Below are 24,565 nucleotides of genomic sequence, written 5' to 3'. Positions count from 1 at the left end.
TTCTGTCTTAGTTTTGCTGTGAGTATTATGCTGTTTGGATTATTCTAAGCACATCCATATATATGTGAAATTCATGGGCATTCAGAAGCCGTATAACTGAAACACTAGAATGTACTTAGTGTTTTTATTTTAATTTTTTTTATTTTATTTATTTAACATTTGTTGACCGGGAATGTCCGACTAGATTCCACAGAGCCTGTTTTCAGCGGAGGCCTGGGGAGAAATGCTCCAGATGCATGTCTTTGGAATGTGAGAGGAAACTGGAGTACCCGGAGGAAACCCACGCGAACACAGGGAGAACATGCAAACTCCACACAGAAGGCACCCCAGCCGAGAATCGAACCGGAGAACCTCTTCCTGTGAGGCAACAACGTTAACCTCTGCACCACTGTGCCGCCCTTATTGGTATTTGTGTTATTTGCATATATCCCATCGGTCTCCAGTACAGGAGGTTTAAGCTATTACACAGTGAAGACTCTAACTTGGCTAATTCTTTCTTGTAGATTCTACTGATTGGCTTGCCTGTGTGCCCTTTTTACCCTTTGCTTGGATAGAGATTGTTAAATTATTGACTGAGTTGTCCTGTCTATGTGGGATCAGCCACCACTGATGACTGAATCACCTAGAGCCACAGCAAAGATGTGGATGGATTCTGTGGGAAAAGATCTGTGACAGTCAGGCATGAGTGTCGAAGAAGGTAGGAGTGTTGCATTGAATACGGAGAGATGGCAGCTGTTAACACAACACACCAACCCCATGTTAAAAATGGGAAAAAGGGAGCTGATGATGATGATGAGGTACCACTGATGCTGCTTACCATACAGCTCTGTCAGGTCCAAACATATTGATGGGGAAAGACTCAAGTTAGTCAAACATTCTGAATATCGAATGTTTTTTATGCTGGCACAAGCAATCAAATATTCTGAATGACCACAGTGTCCTGGTATTACTTGTTGCAAGATCACATACAGAAGGACTAGGAATTTCCCCTTTCCTTGCTGATGTTTAGTGTAAGAGCTGAAACATATAATGTGAGGGTGCAGAGATGCTTACTTCCATGCAAAAAAATACATTTTTTAAAATATTTTTATTTTCAATCTTTTTAGATCAATATTTTTACAATCGATATTGTGAGTGTTTGATTATATATATAACACTAGCTGAGGAATTCCCATGAATGTCCTTTTATTAGAAGAGCCTCACTTCCTCAACCAGATGTAACCTTACAATAATCTGTCATTGGTTCCCCATGATTAAGAGGACAATGGAGGGTCATCATACTGCATCCTTCCCTGCTTCATTCATTCTAGCTGTCCAAGTTCCCCTAGCCATTGCCAGGTCTAAGTGCTCCTCCTTCCTCCTACAGACTTTTCTGAGTAAACGGCGGCTGGTGTGGATCTTATGGGTATCCTGGGGGTAGTGCCAGCAACTGCTTCTGTTGCTGAAGGGGGAAGTTATATTTATTACCTACCCTTGTTTCCCAGCCCCCCCCCCCTCTGCATTCATCAGCAACTCCTAGGGCTACTGCTAACTGTGGACTACACCTTTCCTCAGGGATCATCTTCAGTCAAAATCTACCCCCCACACCCAAGATGGGCATTCCCACCCACCCCCATCTCAGACTTCTGAACCAATAATCAAATCCAGGTTGAATTGGCTACATTTAGGACTTTATTCCTCTAAGCCATGGCACTGACCCTTCCCATAAATGTCTTGCCTAGGCAGCGATGTCTAATTTTCTTTTGACTTATTCTCCGCCTGGAAACAGCAATGCCCAGACTGCCATGCATGTTGTCCACTTACAAAGAGTAGGCTAACCATAAAAATGAAGGTCAGACCCTCATCTGAAATTGTTCTCCCTCCCCACACTAGCTCATCTACTGCCTGCATTGCTAACCACTCCTGGGTCATGTGGGTCATAGTCAGAGCTTCATCTCTCTACGCCATTCAGCTTTTAATGGAGCAGCTTAAGAGCATTCCCTGAGAAGTGACCTGCTCAGTCGCAGTGTACACATAGTTGATGTCTGAGCAATAAATCCCAAGATGAAATGTATTAGCCACATGTTGCCTTATCTAATGTTGAAAGACCACAAGGATGGCTGAGCTGTACTCACAGAACACTAAGCACAGTAGCGCTGCTTAGAATAAACATGGGATGCAGTCTGGTCTGTATGTACAAGTTAAGAGTAATGAGAAAGAATGTAAAGGGACAGAATGCTGGTTGTCGCCATCTAGATTTCTGTGAGTGCTATAACATTAGCAGAGCTATGATATATCCCATTGAATAGAAATATGCTAACAGATTGTTTCAGTGAATTTCAAACATAAAATAACTAAGCAGTCCATGATGAATTAGAGATCAGATATCTATTCCACTTAATACAGAAGGTTTCTACCATACAATCTTATTTAACATAACACCCTCAGCAGGCATATAACTTTGGGTAAATTTGTCAAATTTAACAAAGTGCTTCATCGACATAGTCCAACTCAAAAAACACATCTAAGGGTTAATGGAGCACTACATTACCTGGTCACAGGCATCAGAAATCACTGGCAGGAACTAAAACCCTGTGGTATATGTGGAGAGTAGAGATATGATTCCTTTCTTGTTCTAGACAGGCTTTCCTTTCCTACATACCATTTACTGACTAGATTTGCATACATTTCTTACTCTACAAAATATCCTTTTCAGTACTGTTCTATCCTACAGGTAAGTTATGTTAACACTGATCTTGCATACCTTATTTCTAGGCTAACAATCGAACCCTTCAGGAAAAGATACTACAAGTGAACAACCTTGTTGAAGCTTTTGGAAATGCCTGCACATTCATTAACGATAATTCCAGCAGATTTGGAAAATACTTGGAGATGAAGTTCACACATGGAGGAACAGTCATTGGAGCCCAGATCTCAGAATACCTTCTAGAAAAATCCAGAGTTATTCATCAGGCAACGTAAGTGAAGCATCAACATAATATATTTTTTTCTAATAAAACAATTCAAAAGTCATGTAAAAAGGTGATATTTATGAAGGCATAGCAAACAACAGGGCAGTCTTAGCACAATAGAACTACAATGCACAACTGAAGAGTATAAGAGAAAACATGGCAAACGGTAACTAAGTAACAGGGGAAGGACAAAAACGTGGTACAAATTAACAACTGAGGATGTAAAAGTACAGAGCATTCTAAGAAATACATACTGAAATATCCCTTAGTTAAGTAAATAAATAAATGACATAAGTAAATAAATAACAGTTAGTGAAGCCCAGGGCATAAAGAGAACATCACAATATTCCATACACACAAAAGCAGTTACAGTCAGATATGAAGGAGAAGGGATGAAGCACTGAGAAAGACAGAAAACCAAGATACAATATCTAGTCATTATAGGAAACATGACTGGCACAGCACATCAGCATAATCACCTGTAATGTATCTCAATGTAGGCTGCAGATAGGACAACATACCACCCGAGCATAGGAGACACATACACAAAATTTAAGACACAGGCAGCCATGTGGGATACCAATGCTTGGGTACGCCTACAGATTGCAGCATAAAACATGCTAAACTGCAGGAGAGGAGAAGCACATATGTAAGTATATGTGCACAGCAACTGAATGTGAATTGCAACACAACAGCATGTGTTAAGGTAGATTTTTTTGTCATGGCGGACCATAGAGGATACCCTTAGACAGGTGGTAAATGAAGCCCGTGTGCAATGGCAACATATGTAGGTGCCATGGAAAGCCAAACACCACTTTAAAAGCAATGACAGACACATTTGTATAGCATAGCTGTACAGTGCAATGTGGAAATAGTAGATCCAGTGATATGGTCTATGGGAGTTATCTGAGGTACCTCTTGTCACCATTGCCAAATACTTGTAGAGAACTATATACAGGCCAACACATCTGAACTGTTCAGAAGGCCAAAGCATGAAGCATAACATGGGGGAACACTTCAGTCTGTGTGCGACAATGGAGGCAGTAGTGCATTGGGCAGAGGATGACTCTGTCAGTCAACGTGTGCATGCATTTTCTAAAGCAAAGGGGTCTACTTCACCCTGTCGAAGGCCAACAATATCGAAGCTGATGTTGTCGGCACCAAAATGTTGAAAGCGAAAGTCATTGTGCGTGTAAATGGAAATCTCCGTAAGGGGAGATTTCTGTTTACTGCAATGTCGTGTGATCTCGGAGTTGGTAATATTTAAGTAGCTGGGAGTGTGGGGGTGCAGAGGGGCTTGCCCCCCTGCATAGAACAAGTTGAGTTGTGTTTGGGTGTTTTTTTATTTTTTTGGGGGGTTTTTTGTTTTGTTTTTTTTTTTGTGTGTGTTCAATGTTCGGGGGTTTCGACATTTTCACGTCGATTATTACGCTGTCAACAGTTTCAGTTTCTGCAGGTTGAGAGATGGGGTGAGGCATGATTCCTATTGTAAATTTGACAACTCTATGCCTCTAGTCTTCATTCTTAGTATAGCTATAAATGTGCTGCTACCTGTACTCAGCTTCTTATCCTTTCCACTGTTTGTCCCATGCCTTGCTGAAACTTCAGTGGATGCAGTAGCATGCTCCTTTTGGCCAACTTTCTTTCTGTAATCAATGTTTCCTTTATGTTCTGACTGTAGCCTTTACCTGCCCTCCCCTTTTTTTTTTTTTTTTTTTTTTTGCTGCACTGTTTTTTTCCTCCAAACGTAAACTTTGTCTTCCCTTAAATATCTCTGTACTTTTTTATGTAACTATATCATGTAACCCATTTTAATCGTCCTTGTCTTCTTTGGGGTTAAATAATAATTATTGGTTAAATAATACATAATCGCATGTCTGTCTTCACATTGCTCTTCCTCCTTTGTGTTTATCATTCTTTTCACCTCTCACTTGGTTTTATCTCCTTTGTCATGAAAGGAATGAACTGTACGCAGTAGTTTAACTGTGGCTTGCAAATGACCTGTAACGTGGGGATATTACTTCACTACTTTATTAATCAAATTGTTTTTGGCTCCATCCCAGTAACTTTTTCAGTGTCATCATAGCTTTGAGGCCTGGATGGCTCATTTATGCAATGATTAGGACCCCCATATTGCATTTTCCTCACAGTCTCATACCTCTTCAACTTGTCTGGCACTGAAACTCATCTTTTCTCAGGCCAGTGAATTTGCCTATTGAGGTAGGTTTGTAGGCTGTACAGGCATTTAATGATATCCCCTCAATGATAGACTGAGCATGCTGTTCAAATCAGAACGTGTACAGTGTCCAGGACTGACTGCTGTGGAATATTATTAGCCACATTTCTGCCTACTGCCTTTTTGCTATCGTCCATATAGTCATTACCTTCGTATCTTCTCACCTACCTCCTAACTGTGAGACACAGAGTCCATTGTTAAAGTCAATGCATATGACATCCATTATTTTTTGCTGCCCTGTTCCACTGTTCTTAAATCAGAATTGGTTGAGATTGGTCAGGACTGAATTAGCAGGATCTATTGGCCATGCAGTCATGCTGACATTCGTTTGAAAGTTGATGTTCTTCTGGAAGCCTTTCCCTCAGCTTTTTCAATTTGTTTGAAGTTAACTGGATCTCTTGTTGTTTTTGCTTTGTGGAGTAGAATCATTGTAACCATTGTCTAGTCCTCTGGCTGCTTTCAGCTGCTGAGGAATCAGCTACAGAATTGTGTGAGAGGATTTCTCTGGCATACGTTGCCATGCAATCTAGTCTTTGTATCTAGTCATTCTTTAGTCTCATCGAACCAACCATCTACTGATCTACTGCAATATCCTACTGTCTCTTCATATTCATCAATGTCTTCCCACTGAAGCAGGTTTAAGTCATTTTCGTTAGGAAACAACTAATGCAAAAATGTGTTTACATTGTCTGCCTTACCTGTATCCAGCACATTTCTTGTAGATAAGTCTGTATAATTCTTCTTACCATTCCTTGTTACTCCAGTGTACGTGATGAAGCCTTTTCTTCTTAATGATCTGTTCTAAAAGTACATTCCTTATGTATAATGTTTTCTTCCTAGGTTATTCACACTCCTTTTCTCTGTACAGTCCCTAATTTTTCAGTTTCTGATGCACTTTATCCTGTTCCATTAATGATTCTTTGCTCTTTCTAGTAAACTGGTAAACTAGATTGCTTCCCTCTTTCTTTTGGACTGAGTACTTGTGCAAAAACTCATTTCCATTTCTTTGAAAAACTCACCCTGATATTATGCACCTGTGGACTGGGTAACCCATTCAGGTACTAATGGCTCATCAGCTCATCTGATTTCTTCCATTCTCACTGTAGTTAACTCTCCCATAGTCACAGATGCTAGTTTTGTACATCTCCACAATATCCATTTCTGACATAGGAAAACACATTTGTTTTATCATCTTTTCTCTATAAAGAAGTCTCTACTTCCAGATGTCATAATCTTCTTCAGTAGATTGTAAACTTCCCTGAATCCTCACTCTCAATTACAATACCTCGGTATGCCTTTTTGTAAAAATTTCCCATCTACTTTTTTACTTAGTCAAAACACAACATAATTTATAAAAAAATATATCTTGTCAAGCTACAATCTGATTTTAGACTGATTTTCTGGTAGTAAAGTTTCACTTCTGCTTGCTGAATACTTTTCTTGCAGTGCTCCCACCATTTTGTAATATACTTTTTCAATATTTGTGATGCCTGACATTTATTTTTGCAGCTATTATGCAATTAATGTATTTCATCTGGTAAATGTAAAAAAAAAATCATTATAAATATTTCTGATCCCTGAAACATATTTTGCAGCTATTATACAATTACTGTATTTAGACTCATGGGTACCAGAAAAAAACAATCATCATCCAAAAAACACATCACCAGACCACTGTATGGTGGATTGCATATGTTCATAGATAACACAGACTTTTTGATAAAGTCATATTCGAATAACTCTTACTAGCAGGAGAAAACTTTGCTCTAGCTTTTTTCTAAATTATATGTGAGAATAGTAACACAGTGACACTAATGACTGGCATAGCTCTGTCAAAACAGTTTATGTCACAACTAACTGTACTGACAATATAACTTCAAAAGTGATAAATTGCTCAGAATTACTTTTGAACATTATTTTAAAATAGTAATGATGGCTTGTGAGAAGAGTAGACTTTTAAAAATAATATTTCAAATAAAACCAAAAGGTGGATGGATTTTTTTTTAATTGTCTAATATATTCAAATCACATAGGGCATGGTGGTACTAGACCACTGGGCAATTAAGGAAGACAGGGAATGAAAACACTGAGGAGGAGTACCATTACACATAAGGAAGGATTTTAAGGTGGGCTGGTGAAGTGAAGATGGGATGCACCAATGAAACAGAGGAGAGAGAAACAGAAAGTGTGATAAGAAGAAAGAGATGATGATGGTGAACAAAAGGTGATGTTCCCAGCAATAATGTTTTCAGAGAAAACAAGAAAAAATGAAGGTATGGCAATGCCCCCTAGTGGTGTTTTAATGTAAGTACAAAGTATGGCATGCTAGTCCAAGTTAGATTCAAGAGATGAATGGAGTGAAAATGTAGATACATTTGGAGATGACAACTTGACAGAGATACACTGGATTATCCCATCAAGAGAGAAAACAGACTAACTAAAGCATTTGATCCAGAAAGATTTAAAGAAAAAGTATGGGTCAGAGCCAGGAAATTAAAGACAGACTGAGGTGTGGGAGTGCTAGAATTAGAGAAAGCATGTGCACTTTCCTTACTCAAATCCACCAGCACAGTTTTCTTAAAAAGGTACTAATGGAAGAAAATAAAACCTGTGGAGAGATCAGTGTCAGAATTGGCTGATTAGAGAGGTAATCTAGATTTAGATGATAGAAGTATTTTGTCCTATCAGTCACATATCTACCTGTTTGCAAGTAATAATTGCTTGAATGAATGTTCTGACCACCTGAAAATGTAATATTACAGTATTTTGGATTTACATTTTTAAACATACAGTTCATTTTAAGTTAATTTATGGTAGGCAAGTACATGCTAGACTGCACAGGTTTGCTTTCAGTTCCTAATTGACATGTTTACAAGTAGGTGAGGAAGATGTACATGTCTTAAAATATGAATATTGCAACTATATGTAAAATTGTTATCTGAGTAAGAGAGAGAGGATGAGAGCCATTAAAAATAAAAGTGGCATTGTAATTAAACCAGCTGATAAGGGCTCGGCAGTGTTTGATTCAGATTATTATCTTAACATGCTGACTGAAATGTTTATGTCTATGTGAAATAAGTACATCATTCTAAAAGTAATGTCTGCTAGCTAATTCATCTTCAGTGCAATGCTACAAGAAGGATATTTATCCAGAGAAATACATATAAATTTAATGTCAGGTTTATCTAGATGTCTGGCAACGCTTGGTGCACTCAAAATTCATAAAGATCTCACCACCCACCTTTAAGACCTACAATCTCAAGTCATGGATATATTTTTTAATACCAAGAGACACTAAACAATTTTAAATAGTTTGGCTGAGGTGAATGTTTTATACAATAACATTAATTACGTGTTTTATTTCAATAAGAAACATCATGACAGAATTTTAGGCAATGTGATAGGGTCCCCAAAAAAGTATTATTCTACATGTGTTATTTTTTTGTCTTATAAAGAATATTCATCTTTGACTTATAATGCACTAATCATGCATACAGTTATGCATTCTGAATGTTATATTAGTGATTGGGTTTTTGATATAGCATCAATGTAGGCAACAGTGCTCAGAAGCTTTTGAGTTATAAAAGAATAGCTATGCCCCTTTTTTTGAATTCTATATTCAAAGTAGAGTCAAGCTCAAAGTCCAGACTTTATCACAAGCCGGTATCAGGTAACAATTTATTAACATTTAACAATCATAACAATGCCCTACTAATAGACCAAAATATAACCAAAGGAAACTTTCTGTTGTAGTTTGGAATACTTCACGTATTATTAAACTCAGTGTAGGTTTAAAGAGTTAAGTGATCATTATCATATCAGGAGATAAGACAATAAGTTGATTGATGGAGTTAGTACAAATCTGTGAAGAGACATTGAACAGGAAATTTAACTAGTTTTATCAAGTACAATGTTACTAGGGGTCTACTTTATAAGGTCACATTACTAGAATGCCGAGTGTCAGAATACTGAGACCAGATGATCAACGAATGACAACTTGATGGTCTGGAGCATCAACACTTCAGAATAATGAATGGCAGTAGAAGGTGGTTGTGTGAGATCACAAAAAAGAGGTGATTAGGGTCTGGCTCTTTTTTTACTGTAGTGTAATCTTGGAGTTAGTAGATTTAATTAACAGTAGGTGTGAGGGACACAGCCCACAATATAATGAGTGCAAAAGCAGTTAGTTTTCAAAACTGTAGGTTTTATAGTTCCAGTGTGTTGATCTTTTAGGTGTGAGATGATCTTTTCTTGAAGTTTTCATGACTGATATTCTGATACATCAATATAATGTATCTATATATATATATATATATATATATATATATATATATATATATATATACATATATATATATATATATATATATATATATATTTTATATATATATATATATATATATATATATATATATATATATATAAAATATATATGTTTGCTTATGGGTTCCTTGCAGATGGCTGAATGTGTCTTTGGTCAACAGCTGTTTGATAGGAGTCTATGATTTCCCCCAATTCCAGGGGTTGGGAAATATGTCCCTACCCTGTGTTGGGGTGATTTTAGAGTTAGTATATATAACATTAGCAGGAGATGTTATGGTACATGTTTTTATTTCTTTTTTTTTCCAAGTCTTAAATTTTGCAAACACTGAGGCTGCTTCTTTGTGCATACTTACAGGGGTATCAACGTCAGTATTTTCAACATTTTGTCAGTCGACATTAGCTATCTTCAACCTTTAGTACTGCTTCAATATATATATATCTATATATATATATATATATATATATATATATATATATATATATATACATATAGATAGACAGATATAGATAGATATATATAGATATAGATATATATACAGATTGTTGACAGGTGTGTGAGATAGATAATCCCTGGGTTGGGCAATATTCTCTTTCCCAAGGGGATTGTACCAGCTCAGAATAATATATATATATATATATATATATATATATATATATATATATATATATATAAATTAGCTATGTTTACTAGAAAGTCGAGGTATTTAACTTCATGATATCCTCTCTCTCTCGATATATATATATATATATATATATATATATATATATATATATAATCTAATATATATATATATATATATATATATATATATATATATGTGTGTGTGTGTGTGTGTGTGTGTGTGTTGTGTGTGTGTGTGTATATATATATATATATATATATATATATATATATATATATATATATACATGTGTGTTTATATTGACAAGATGTATGCTGCTTCCAAAACTTAATGTGTGTATCATATTTTGTAAAGATTTTTCTAACTCATTCTGTGCGTGGAAGACTAACCAATGTCTGTATCATACGATTGCTGAGTGCCTCCAAAACAATTCAAGCAAAACCATTTGTAAAGCTCTATACAAGTACATTATAGAATTTTGAAAAGTTTGTTGGGTCAGGCTTCAAGTATTAAAAATGATTGTCACACTTTTCTGAAAATGTATCCGTTTTTTATATACAGCAAAATAAAATGTCTAAATGAGCTTAATGCCTGCAAAGGGCAGGGAAATGAGCACAGTGGCTAGTATTCACAGACATTTCACTCAAAACAAAGAACTAATTATCCTTAGAAAGTGCAAAATCATTTATTTCAGATTCATATCTAACCACATTAGCTGTATCTCATTAAACTGCTAGACTACAATAAAACTGTAGTACAGAACACGTCACTATAAATGACAGCCATTATTTTATATCAAACCAACTCTAAGAACTTAAGATTTGAAGAATTTTGGAAGACAGCATCATTGTTAACAGTTTTGCTAACATGATACTTCGCATACCACAGCTTAGCAGTTCATTCTAGTATAATTTCAGTATAGAAAAAACTCTGTAATTTATCTTCTGACTGATATATGACTGCATCAGGGTACCTTTGGGGCATTTTTACTGGGACTATATCATTATTTTAAATATGTGGCATAAAGTAGCAACTAGTAAGACTTGATGAAGTGAGTCTGTAGCTTGCATGAGCAGCAATGACAATTTCACAATGCTGCTGTCTACATTAAAGCTGTGCTACTCTTATACAAAGAGTGGCATATTACTGGAAGAAATGCTTTCTCTACTTGGTCGACTGCAAATATTTTACATTTTAAAATATGGCAAAAAAAAAAAACAAGACAGCTACACAAATCACTTAAATATAAAAATAAACAGCTTACAGGTAGTGTAATGTTTTCGTTACCTTGCTTATGCTGCCCACCCGGAGCTTTTCCAGTTGTTAAAGTTCCGCTCGCATTCAATTCACTCTGTAAAACATTTCTCACTATTTCTGTGATTTTGATAACCCCCCTTTGGTCAATACACTTCAAGTATTTCAAAAAGTTTGTGAGAATGAATTTAGAAGTTTGACAAACACAGACACAAAAGATAATTTAACAACTAGTGAACGTAAAGCCCTAGATGATTTAATTAAATCTAAAGACATCAGGGTAATGAAGGCGGACAAAGGGGGAAAAGTAATAGTTATGAATGTAGCTGATTACAATAAGGCTATAATTACATTATTAGAAGACGAGCATAATTATTGTAAAGTAAGTCTAGAATTTGTCTTGAGATGTTATAGGAGGATAAATACTACTCTCTTTGACATGTATTGTCAAGATGAATTAGAAAAGGAAGACTATGACTTTATGTTAAATGAGTATCCAAATATAGGAACTTTTTTTGGAATACCAAAGGTACAGTATGGCATGGATGATTTGACCTTTAGGCCAATAGTGTCCGCAAAAAATTCTAAAACTGAGAACATCTCCATTTGGTTAGATAGCGTATTAAATCCAGTGGCACAAAAAGCAGAACATTTCTTAAGAGACTCGTGGCACTTGTTAGAAATTCTAGCTAAAAGTAATTTTTCATATAATGAAGTACATTTTGCAACATTGGATGTAAAGAGTCTCTATACATCAATTAATCAGGAAGAAGGGGTTGAGAGTTTAAGACAGTACCTCGCCACAAAATCAAACATGGAAGGTTCCAAAATTAATACAATTTGTTCCCTTATGGAGATGATTTTGGATAATAATTTCTTCATTTTTTCGAAAGAATATTACAAACAAATTTCAGGAGTGGCGATGGGAGCCAGAGTGGCTCCTGCATTCGCAAATATAGTAATGTCAAACTGGGAAAATGAACATCTAAAACGTCACAACAGTTACAACAAAGTCTTACTTTATGTTAGATACATAGATGATTTGTTTTTTGTATGGGGTGGAGACAAGAAAGAATTTGAAAACATGGTGAATGATTTGAATAAAACAACTAGCTTCCTGACATTCAAAATTAGTGGATACGGGAAGGAAATACATTTTTTAGATGTGACACTATATTTTGATGGTGAAAACTACACCTTACAAAGTAGAATATATAGGAAACCATGTTTTACAAATCAGTATCTACATAAAGAAAGTTTACATCCACAGCATATGAAGCGAAACGTCATTAAAGGGCAAATGATAAGATTAAGTAGATTAACATCACAAAATGATATATATCATACAGAGTTGCTCTTATTAAGGAAGTTATTCTTGGAGAGAGGATATCCACTGAAATTGTTGAAGAAATTAGAGAAAGAAGTAGCTAACTTAAGACAAGGAGTAGCAAAACCAATTTTGTCAATTGAGATGAATGATTTTTTGGTGGTTAACACTATAGACAATACACATGATGTAGACCCAAAGGATTGTAATACAATGTTTCCGTTACCTATGTGCAATGAAATGTTGCATATTAGGAGTATTATAGAGACAAATTGGACGATCATTTTGGGGAATAGGGAGCTTATGACAGTTTTAGGCATAAAACCAACATTCACATATAAAAACATGGTGAATGTGAAGAAGATGTTAGAGTACAAAAGTTACAACAGAGAGACTCTGACGAGAGCAGTAAGTAATAAAAAGGGAACTTTCTCATGCAAAGACTGCAAGCAGTGTAGATACATCACGAACACTTCTTTTGTGACTATGAAACATTTGAATAAAACATTTTGGGCTAGGGAATACTACAACTGTAATAGTGACCACGTGGTATATTTGGCCACATGTGTCACCTGTGGAAATTATTACATTGGTAAAACTATAAGATGTTTAAAAAGACGTATTTATGAACATATTTTAGCCATAAAAAATAAGGATACAAATAATTCATTAGCAAGACACGCTTTGGTGTGTAAAGATTTCAAAAAGTTTGAATTTTTTGTTTTGGATAAATTGGACAAGGGAGTGTTGAAAGGTGACATCAATAACAAATTGGAACAGAAAGAGACATTGTGGCAGTTGTTACTAGGTGCTGATTCTTCACCTGGATTGAACGACACAATCAATATTAAATGTTTTCTATTATATAGATAGTAAGGCTAGTATTAATTGTATTAATTGTGTTATTATGAACATAAGCAGATTGGATAGTTTAATTTTATGTTGAATGCATTCATTCGATAGGTAATTTACACTTACATCTGACTAAGATTGTTTGAATTCATTTTCAAATTTATTTAAAGCGTAAAAATATTGTATTTTTGAATTAATGTTTAGATTATGATCATAACATTTGAGATAATGACATTCTGAGATAGAATATATTAACATCTGTATTCTGAGAAGTTGGGTATCAATAATAACAGTATTAATACTACGAAGTTATAGTTTATTGTTCATCTCAAAATTCTATATATTTTTTATTTTCTAAGAAAGTAAAACATATATAATTTTTAATTAAATAATTTTAAAAGTAATGTTAAATAGATAGAATTTATATATATATTTTGTATTGACTTTGTTTACCATAACACAATGAATTCTGAATGATTTTTTAATTTTACTACTAAGTATTGTAATAGACTAAATGTGTGACTCATTTTACATCACATCCTGTTATGTATAAAAACGGTAACATGGGAGAGTTCCCGTTTTTCTGAAGAAGTCCATGGTTTAAAATAAAGTGGAAGAAAGCGCTAAAATACATTCACTTCAATTGTCATTCTTTGCAGCAAAAGTTCGAGCCGTTTGGTTTGTTGTTCAGTTTTCCGTTTTCTGGCTAGTCCGGATTCATCTTTTTCAATATGGATTATCTACATACTGTGGAAGTCTCTTGGTAGTGAGTCAATTACATGGCTGTGAATACTGAATGAATTTCAAAAATTTTCTGTACCAAATTTGGTTGAATGTACGTTTCAAGACAGACATTATGATATGTAGCAGTGGTAGGTATATATATCTAATGTTTTCAGATTATTTGTTTATAAAGCTCTGAAGTTTGAATAATCTCCACAGTGTACTTCGCATACCACAGCTTAGCAGTTCATTCTAGTATAATTTCAGTATAGAAAAAACTCTGTAATTTATCTTCTGACTGATATATGACTGCATCAGGGTACCTTTGGGGCATTTTTACTGTGACTATATCATTATTTTAAATATGTGGCATAAAGTAGCAACTAGTAAGACTTGATGAAGTGAGTCTGTAGCTTGCATGAGCAGCAATGACAATTTCACAATGCTGCTGTCTACATTAAAGCTGTGCTACTCTTATACAAATAGTGGTATATTACTGGAAGAAATGCTTTCTCTACTTGGTCGACTGCAAATATTTTACATTTTAAAATATGGCAAAAAAAAAAAAAAAACAAGACAGCTACACAAATCACTTAAATATAAAAATAAACAGCTTGAATCCTTGTGGTCTGTACTGTTTTCACTGAATTAAAAAAGTAAGATAAGATATCATCAAATCAACATCCGGGGAATACAAGATAAACAGTTACATAAAGGTAGAGAGCCTTGTAAGAACAAATGATGAGAACTTCTGCAATACAAATCTGCCGGCCTGCAATATACCTCAGAATAGTATAACTAACTTTGACATCTCAGTTAAATTTCCAAGACCAGGCAATTGCAACTGCATGAAAACAAATTAGTTTCCTTGTGCACTTCAATTTGAAATATATAAATTGGTATTGAAGATATTAAAACTCATTACAGAATTTGAACTATTGTTTTCAGAATGCAAAAAAGGAACTCTAACCTAGAAGATACACATAAAATATTACACACAGTAAACTAATTTAAAATTCTCAGTAGTTCTTTATCTGACATTTCTTTAGATGGCAGAGCCTAGAAGGGAGAATTTAACAGATTTCACTAATGACAAAGTTGCCATGGTTGTGGAAGATATTTTGGACTTTGTTGTTAGACTTGTAAAAACATTGTTATTAAAATATAGAGCACACACTCCTCCTTCTCACTGCAATGCTTCCAGATCCATATATGTTAAAATGTAATGTAGAAGATATTTTTCATGTTTTGCTAGTATTTAAAAGAGAAAAAAAAAACAGAAATGGTTTGCATTAGCTGACTACAATTTAAAAATATTAGCTCATATACCAAAAGAAACAAGACCTGAGAAAACAAAAATTGCAACCAAAATACAAGTACTAGTTAAGTCTGGTATTAAATTCAACATGGATTATCTACATACTGTGGAAGTCTCTTGGTAGTGAGTCAATTACAAGGCTGTGAATACTGAATGAATTTCAAAAATTTTCGGTACCAAATTTGGTTGAATGTACGTTTCAAGACAGACATTATGATATGTAGCAGTGGTAGGTATATACATCTAATGTTTTCAGATTATTTGTTTATAAAGCTCTGAAGTTTGAATAATCTCCACAGTGTAGTTAAGAATTATCATTTGGAATCATTTTGAGGCACTATTAAGTTATATATTTATTTTTCAAGATTTTCAGGTTAAGTCTCTGCCTACTGGTAGATAAAGGACTTGTACTCTTTGGCTAGATAGGAACTATGGCTGCATTATCCTGATGTTATAACCATCAAGTAGGAGACTTATACTGTTATGCATGTGTTTATACTAGCTGCTCCTCAAAAAAAGTGTTTACTCACTGAAATTGTTAGCATACATATATTGTGTTTTACTTTTATAGCAACCATATTTTTATTATTGTTATATCTTTACATAAAAATTATGGATTGCACAGATTATTACAGAAGGAGTAACAAAACATTACCTGTAGTACTATACATGCTTGAACAGTATATGTAAAAACATATGATATTGGATCATAGGAAATAAAATGCAGTTGATTCATAAGACCATTGTTCCTTGCCAATGCCTACTATCTTTCTTTATCCCTCTTCACAGAAATAACAAAAAATAGATGAGTCCTGGAGAAAATGTATGAGACCAAATCAAATCACCCATATTTAATTTGAAGGATACCAGTATATGTTGAACTTGAAGGGAAAGTTTATTCCAGAGGTGGGGATAGATGTTGAATAATAAACTGTCTCTTCGTGATGTTTTATTTATGTGTTAATGAAGGTTTAAAAGCTTAGTTCTTCTATTAGTGGAGCTATATGACCTGGACCATTACATGGAAACAAGAAGGACTTTGCCAAAATTGCATAAAATACAAGGCATAGATCACCCTCACAACAGCATATTAGAAAGTGAGTAAGGGGGATAGTGTTTCAAGACCTTCCTGATAGCTCAAGGACTTTGGCCAGCAATTATTTTAATTAAGAACCTTAATATCCTTTCCAGTTTCTTAATATATCTAAAAAGGTACATCTGAAAGGGGCGCTGTACTCAATCATTGGTATAATTAAGGTTAAATAAAGAGGGATGATAACTTATTTTGTTGTGGATGATACATGTTTTCATATTAGTTGTGCTAAACAGAAATATCTTCAAACTTCTGGAAAAAAAAGCATAAGCCGAGGAAGGAAGAAACACTTCATCATAACAAATGAATACATTGTCCTAGCTATAGTTACACCAAATAGTATCAAAAAATCTGCATTTAAATCAGCAGAGATCCCTGGCATAAGAACAGCATGAGTTTCTGTTTACAAGCACACATTAATCACTCAGTAAATCTAGATTAGACTATACCAGACCATGCAGCAGAACTAAGCAATTGTATTTTGTTACAAAATATGAAGAATTTTATAGCCATGAATTAATTACATATGGCCTTGGGTTAATTTTAATAACAATGCAAATTAATATCTTTCCAAATATCAAATGTTTATCACAGTACCATGAAAATTCAGTGACTATTTATAAGATAACACAGCATTCTTAATGAAAGTATGACAACCAATCAAGTTAACATCTTCTCATTTGAACCAGTATTTAGCAATGAAGAACTTAACCAAATTATCATTAGCTATATAGAAACTGTTTTCTGTTGCATGGTACTGTACAGTGTTATGCATAACAGACATGTATACCATTTACAATTATGTTTTTTCTTTAATGATTGAAATGTCAATCAGATTGTCTAGCAGGAGAATTTAAACTGGCTGAATACAGCCGAAAACCCAAAGCATAAAGTAAATCAGCAGGTGAATTTTTCCCACTAAGTGAATGATCAGTTAAAAGCAATTTATCCATTGTCAGGAGGCATTGTGCAAAACATAAACTGTTTCTGTTTAAATTTGGAGTATGGTAAAGATGTATAAAAATTGCCCACATAAAGAGACATTCTGTTTCCAATAATGAGAAACATGCAGCTTTGAGCAGAATGCTGAGTCAAAAATATAAAGAAAAAAAATAAACGATGCTCCTTGATGTGTATACAAGCCAAGAGGAAACTAATTCTTACTCCTTAACATTATATTTGAAAAGTCCTGAATATATAGAGACAGCAATGTTAAAGAGAATAAGATACAGAAATGAGCTCATGCTGAGATTACAGTTGGTAATCCCACAAAACTAAGTGAATCACTGCAAAGGTTATTGTGCTAAAAGCAGATTGTCTATTAAAATGTTAAGATTATCTCTGCTACATTAACTTCAAGACCAATTTCTTTATGATGTTCTGTATATCTATGATCATAAATTAAATAAAAAAAGAAGGAAGTGTAGTGAAACAGCTTAATGTTTTCTGTAAAAAAAGGATAGGTCAATACAATATCCATTTTCTTTGACTCAATGGCCAAACTGTTGTGATCCATAATGGAATATTACAACTTGCAGAACTGAAATGATCAAAATCTAAAATAATTTAACCATTTTTAATTCCTTCTTTATTTTTACAGAAATATTATTGAGACTGACCCTTGGATCATTATCCTACTATAGAAATTTCAAAATAAAATTTTTCATTGAATAGAGAAAAATCCAGAGGAATATAATTGATTGAATAACTGAATAATAGAAAATGTGATTATAGAGGACCTTGCTAAGAAATTAAATTTATGCTTGCTCTATTTTTCTATACTGATTTTACCTTCTTCATGACAGAGTCAAAGTTCAGTTATCAGATATGCATTTTATGTTTTACATATTCAGTCTCCTTTAAAGATATATTGAAGCACCAAAGGAAGGATTTGATAACAGATTTGTTTTGCTGAAAAGAAAAAAGTACTAGTGTTTTCTAAATTGAGAGTAGAACATTATGGTTTGTAGCAGTCATGTATTATTATCTTCATTTACTTGTTTAGTCTTTGTTTACTGCCTTCACATTTATAGCTGACGGTAATACATTATTGCCATTTCTCTGTATAATCATATTTTACTCTTGCATGTAGTTAAGGATCTTTGTATGTAATTAATGAAATGACATTACTGCTAAATTTGTCCTATCTTTCAAGTTTGTTTTTACTTTTGTATGTATCAACATTGTTTTCTAAAATTGTATGTAATAATGTGGAGCTTTGCTCCCCAGACCTTACTGAAAATGGACTCTTCCTAGGCCCAGTGGACTTTCCCAGTCAACAAATGCAATAAATAAATAAACAATGGCTCCAGGGAGGTTCCCCTACTCTTTCTCACATGGGAACTGCCTTGTCTGTATCAAGAAAAGGTGGAGGGATGCATTGATGAAGTGCCAGAAGGAGTTTTTTGTGATGTAGAATCAAGGAGAGCTGCAATTGATGGCAATTAAAGAAAAATAACCTGAGTATGAAATTAACTTGCTGTCAGCAGGGGGTTAGATGACAACACTCTTCAAGAAATGATTGCAGAGCATGAGCTGATGAGTCAGCAGTGTTACTGCAGCCACATGTAAAGGAACTGGGATTATCAAAAGCAACAGCAGGAAAGAAATTAAATGCAAAATAACACTATTGAAAAGAAATTCAGAATGCAATACTGCAGAAAAAAATGCACGTGGAAGCAACTGCAGTAGACAATGTGGTGGCTATATGACTTCAAAATAGAAATAAATGAAAACAGTGACCAATGAACCAGATTTACACCAAAGGATAATAGGAATTCAATGGGGACCTTGGAAAAGTATTGTATCTCAGCTGGGGTTTTCTCCAATGGACATTAGAAAAGAAGTACATTTGGGTAAACAGAGATTTTGTGCAGTGACTTTTAAGGCTAAAACCGTATTAGTGAAATTTACAACATTAGTGGAAATGATAACACAAACATCAATGGAATGTTTTTGTCTTTGCTTCTAATATTACAGAAGTAAGAATTTAGATTGCAGTGCAATTGTGTAAAGATATTTTGCAAGACAAAGATATTCTACTATCTACAAAAGTAATTTCAGCAAAAAAAATCTGTTGATGAAAAATAAATTTGGATTAGGGGATAGTAAGTATGAACTTCACTGAGTGTTGTAAATTATGTGATGAGACATGTAGCATGTAATGTGGTTGTAAATTACGCATGTGATACTGTTCAATACCTAGGTCAGCCAGAATTAGTGTTTGTTTGTTTGTTTATTTATGTGTTTATTTATGTTGCTGTAGTGAATAGCATTTTTTCAAATCTTTCCCCAACCTATCTGGCTGCTCTCTTATCCCTCGAAGTTCAAAGTAGCGTGCTCAAAAGGCATTCGGGTAGAATATTGTTGAATCACCTTATATCATGTCATATTAAGTGATTTTGAACTGCTAGCTATGATTTCCCATAAGACCCTGGATCTTAAACTTAAAGATTGTGCCTCTGCCCAGAGATAAATCTCTGACTGCAATCTCCTCTCCCAGAAAACAGCAGCTGACTAGTGTGCCTTAAGACCTTGAAACAAAGTATGTTTTATCAACTGTGTAAGTAGTAAAATTGTAACCAAACAGCCTGATTTTCAAAGCCTGTACACCCTACAAATCCTATTGAGCACCGCACTTTGAACAACCAATTTGGATCATCTCAAACTCTCCCATCCCATGCTTTTTGCTAAGAAATAAAGGAAATTACTACTTAAATCCTGTTCCCTACAACTCCATGTCCAACAAAGCCCAACAGTGTCCTAACTAGAGTAAACTAGGTAAAGGGATTCTTCTGCAGCAATTCTGCTAAACATATTACAAATGTATTTAAACTTGAAAGTGCTTTTGTACTTATTGATTGTTTTTTTTCTTTTTTCTGTTATTCCACTTCCCTTATCTTGGGTATAGTCCCATTCCGTTCACCCTCGCTACACTTGGGCTCACTTCGCTCTTCTCCCACCCCCATTCCCACCCATCCTCCATGTCAGTTCCTTTATACTTAACCACCTATTTCCGCCCATATAAAGCTCCTTCCCTTCCAGTCACCCCTCCTAAACACAATACACATCTCCTATAGCAATACATTCCACCTGTACATCATGCCTTGAATACAGCTAACCCATCTACTAAAAACACTACTCTATCCTTTGATAATCATCACCCTTCTTCTTCTTTCCAACATCACCTCTTACCACTCTCAACTCCAAAACCACACCCCTTCCCCCTGGCAGACAGATTCCACAGTCAATCACACCAAACTAAATAGCATCCCTATAGTGCAATACAACTTCACCCACACCCAACACTTTGCTTACTCACACTACAAACTAAAAATCAAAATAAACCCTCATAGCTCTCAAAGACTGAACAAATATTACACAAAATTAGCAAACTCTACTTACAACTACTCAATGCACTCAGTAGTTGCTGTGACATGCACCCCACCCCAGGACCTACAACAGCTATCAACCCCAACATAATCCAGCTAAATGCCCTTTACAATAGACCTACATCATCTACTCTCTTCTTAAACATCAATGTAAGAAGCATACTCAACAAAACTCAGGACCTTCATGCTTTGCTTACCCAATGCAAACCAGAAGTCACAATATTAACAGAAACATGGCTTAAACCAGAACACCACAATGATGAAATTACTGCCCCAGGCTACAATAAGATTAGAAAAGATAGACTAGGAAAAAAAGGGAGGGGGTGTAGCAGTCCTCTTCCAAAATCATCTCACCATAGAACAACTAGACTACAATAACCCAGAAATCAAAGATGTAGAACTAATCCTTGGCAAATTAAAAATAAATTCCAATGAGCACATAATCATTGCAGGTGGCTATATCCCACCAGGCAAAGCACAACTGTAATGGAAAACCTGCTTAACTGGATGTCAAACTCCTTTCCACATGAAACCATACTACTAGGAGACTTTAGTATAGACTGGACAAATTGCTCCAGCCACAATCCCTCTTCCTTACTAAACCACAGGTTTCCCCAAACCATACTCACTCCCACTAGAAGTGACAAAGCATCCAAACATCAATCAATCTTGGACTGGATCCTAGTATCTGACCCCACTCAGGCTCACCTATCAGGCTGTCTCCCAGACAACCTAAGTCATCACCCAACCTACCTAATTAGGTATAGATCACAATCTATCAACCAACCCATCCTCAGGGAAGTTTACAACAAAAAGAAGTTTATAGCCACTAACTTCATCAAAGAGCTAAAAAGTGTCAACTGGGCTCCCCTAAAACAACTAGCCCTAGACAAAGCAGTTGAATATTTCAATACAGCCTTCCTAAAAACCTAAACCATCATGCACCTTCCTGAACCATTAGAATAAAAACTAGCTATGCCCCATGGCTCACTAAAGAGACTAAAGTTAAAATGAAAGAAAGGGGCAATGCCTGGACACAGTATCAGAAAAATAAAACCTTATGTCTCAGACAAAACTATCTAGCACTCCAAAACAAAACCAAAAAGCAAATCAAACTAGACAAAGCCAATTACTATAAAAACATGCAAGAAAAACATGCTCATAACCCCCAAAAATTCTGGGCCACATTAAATGGCATACTCCACGCAGGAAAAACCACCATCCCATCCCCAGTGCTACCTAAGAACCTTGAAGACATTCACACACAATTCAACAAATTCTTTACCGAAACTGTCCAGACCCTGGCCAATGCCCAAAACAGTACCAGTAGTCCCAAACCAACAAAGACCTCTACTCTTTTCAATACTCAACCTAACATCCCCAAATTCAACCTCCACTCCATGCTCACCAGGGTAATTTCTAAACTCCTCAAAAAACTAAAACCAACCACACCAGCAGCAGACTTCCTACAGATATCAGCTGATGCCATAGCCTACCCAGTCTCTATTCTCATAAATAGATCACTGCTAGAAAGCAAAGTACCCACCTCCTGGAAAACCTCACATATCATTCCACTACACAAAGGAGGAAACTCATTAGAGCTGACCAATTATCGTCCAGTTACAATCCTATCACCTTTGTCCAAAATATTAGAAAGAGTGGTTCACACTCAACTAATGCAACACCTCAAAGATAACAATCTTCTCTCTACTTCACAACATGGGTTTAGACCATCTCACAGCACACAGCCCTTCTATCATTCACAGATATAGTTAACCACCACAGAAACAAGGGTCTGTTTGTATCCTCCATATTCTTAGACTTATCAAAAGCCTTTGATATGGTTAACCACAGCATTCTTTTTAAAACTCTATCTACCATAAACATAAGCCCCTCCTCTACATCTTGGTTTAACAGCTACCTATCAGGCCATCAGTAAACAGTTCTCTGGAAAGACCAACTGCCCCCCTATTGTCAGTTACCATAGGATTCCCTCAAGGGTCTATTCTTGGCCCCTTACTGTTCTCCCTGTATACTAACCACATCACTTTATCCTCACCCTCTTTGTCAGTAGTACAATATGCAGATGACACCACCCTTATTTGCATCACCTCCACACTATATGAATTTCAATCCCTAACCCAAAACTACTTTACCATAGTAGAAACATGGTTCACCAATATCAAACTTCTTCTCAATCCTAAAAAAACAAACTTATTCTGTTTGGTCCAGGAAAACCCTCGCCCCTAAGTGATAGCTTATCCAACAAATCCAAAGACAACATTCAGATCAACCATACCACACACACTAAACTGCTAGGTGTAGAAATTGACAACACTCTTAAATTCAACATCCATATTGCTCAAACCACCAAGAAAGTTAACAAAAAACTTGGACTCCTTTTTAGGAATAAACACTTTATGACTAATATCACCAAAGTAACCATTGCAATGACCCATCTCCTATCCATCCTCCTATATGCCTCTCCCATCTTAACCAATCTCCATCTATCTGACCTAAAAAAAATGGAATCTTGGTTGCAGCTACCTCATATGCTACTACTCAATCAACTATCTACTGCACACAAACTCTACTACTTTCCCAACCTAACCCCTGCACTTCAGCAACTCATACAACCACACATCCCAACTAGACCCCTTAGATCCAGCAACCAGAACCTCCTAATGGTCATCAAGCACAGGAATTATGCTGGCAAATCTTTTTGCCAACACCATTGCCAAAAAATGGAGCACTCTACCAAGCCAAACAACCTCTACCACCTCTACTTCTCAGTTTAAAAAACTCCTGAAAAAACATTTTCAAAATAATTGGCTATGCTCATGCCACTCACCAGGCTAACCTTTAACAAGATAATACTTCTGTACCCCAGCTATTCACAGACAGTCTGTCTCTTGAATACTAAAAACTACTTATTTTTGATATTATATACCTCAATGATTGATTATTGTATGAATTCTTAATTTATTCCAAATTGTCTGTGTCATCTCTTTCTGTGTATGCAATGAAGGCTGTCATGAATTGAAATGAAAGTTCTGTGTAATAACCTTGTAGTCTATGTGTTTTTTTAAACTTATCTCCCCGGGCCTCCGCTGAAATGGACCTGTGACCAGTTGGACGTTCCCAGTTAACAAATGTAAAATAAAATAAAATAAATAAATAAAATAACTGTCCTAAATGTAGGACCAATATTTGTGGGTAAATAGGGCATTTAGCAAAAGATTGTGTTCCTGTCTGTATGAAGTGTAAAGAACATGGGTATAGGTAGTTTCCCATACAAATGTGAAGGTAAGAGAAAAGGATAAGTGAAAAAGACTTGGATTTTTTGTGAAATGATTTGGATGTGCAGAAACAACTACAGGGTGAAAAACTAGAGGAATATGAAATGGAAGAAAAGTCAGTAGCAGAAAGTGATGCAGTGTATTATATTGCTAATGACAGAGTAGTTACACAAAA

At 35.3% G+C, this 24,565-nt stretch overlaps 1 protein-coding gene across 1 annotated transcript in view; it reads left to right on the top strand.

The window, feature by feature from the left end:
* The window catches only part of MYO3A (myosin IIIA), a 2,697,794-nt gene that overhangs the window by 1,671,644 nt on the left and 1,001,585 nt on the right, over positions 1-24,565 (top strand). The window contains exon 14 of the mRNA XM_044064554.1: positions 2,755-2,957. Within this exon, the coding sequence (XP_043920489.1) occupies positions 2,755-2,957 (203 nt within the window). The remainder of the gene's footprint in view (positions 1-2,754; positions 2,958-24,565) is intronic.

Source organism: Protopterus annectens, chromosome 3.part0 (genome assembly GCF_019279795.1).
Source record: "Protopterus annectens isolate FY-2018-M chromosome 3.part0, PAN1.0, whole genome shotgun sequence".
NCBI classification, from domain to species: Eukaryota; Metazoa; Chordata; order Ceratodontiformes; family Protopteridae; genus Protopterus; species Protopterus annectens.
This window is presented reverse-complemented; position numbering and strand designations above follow the sequence as displayed.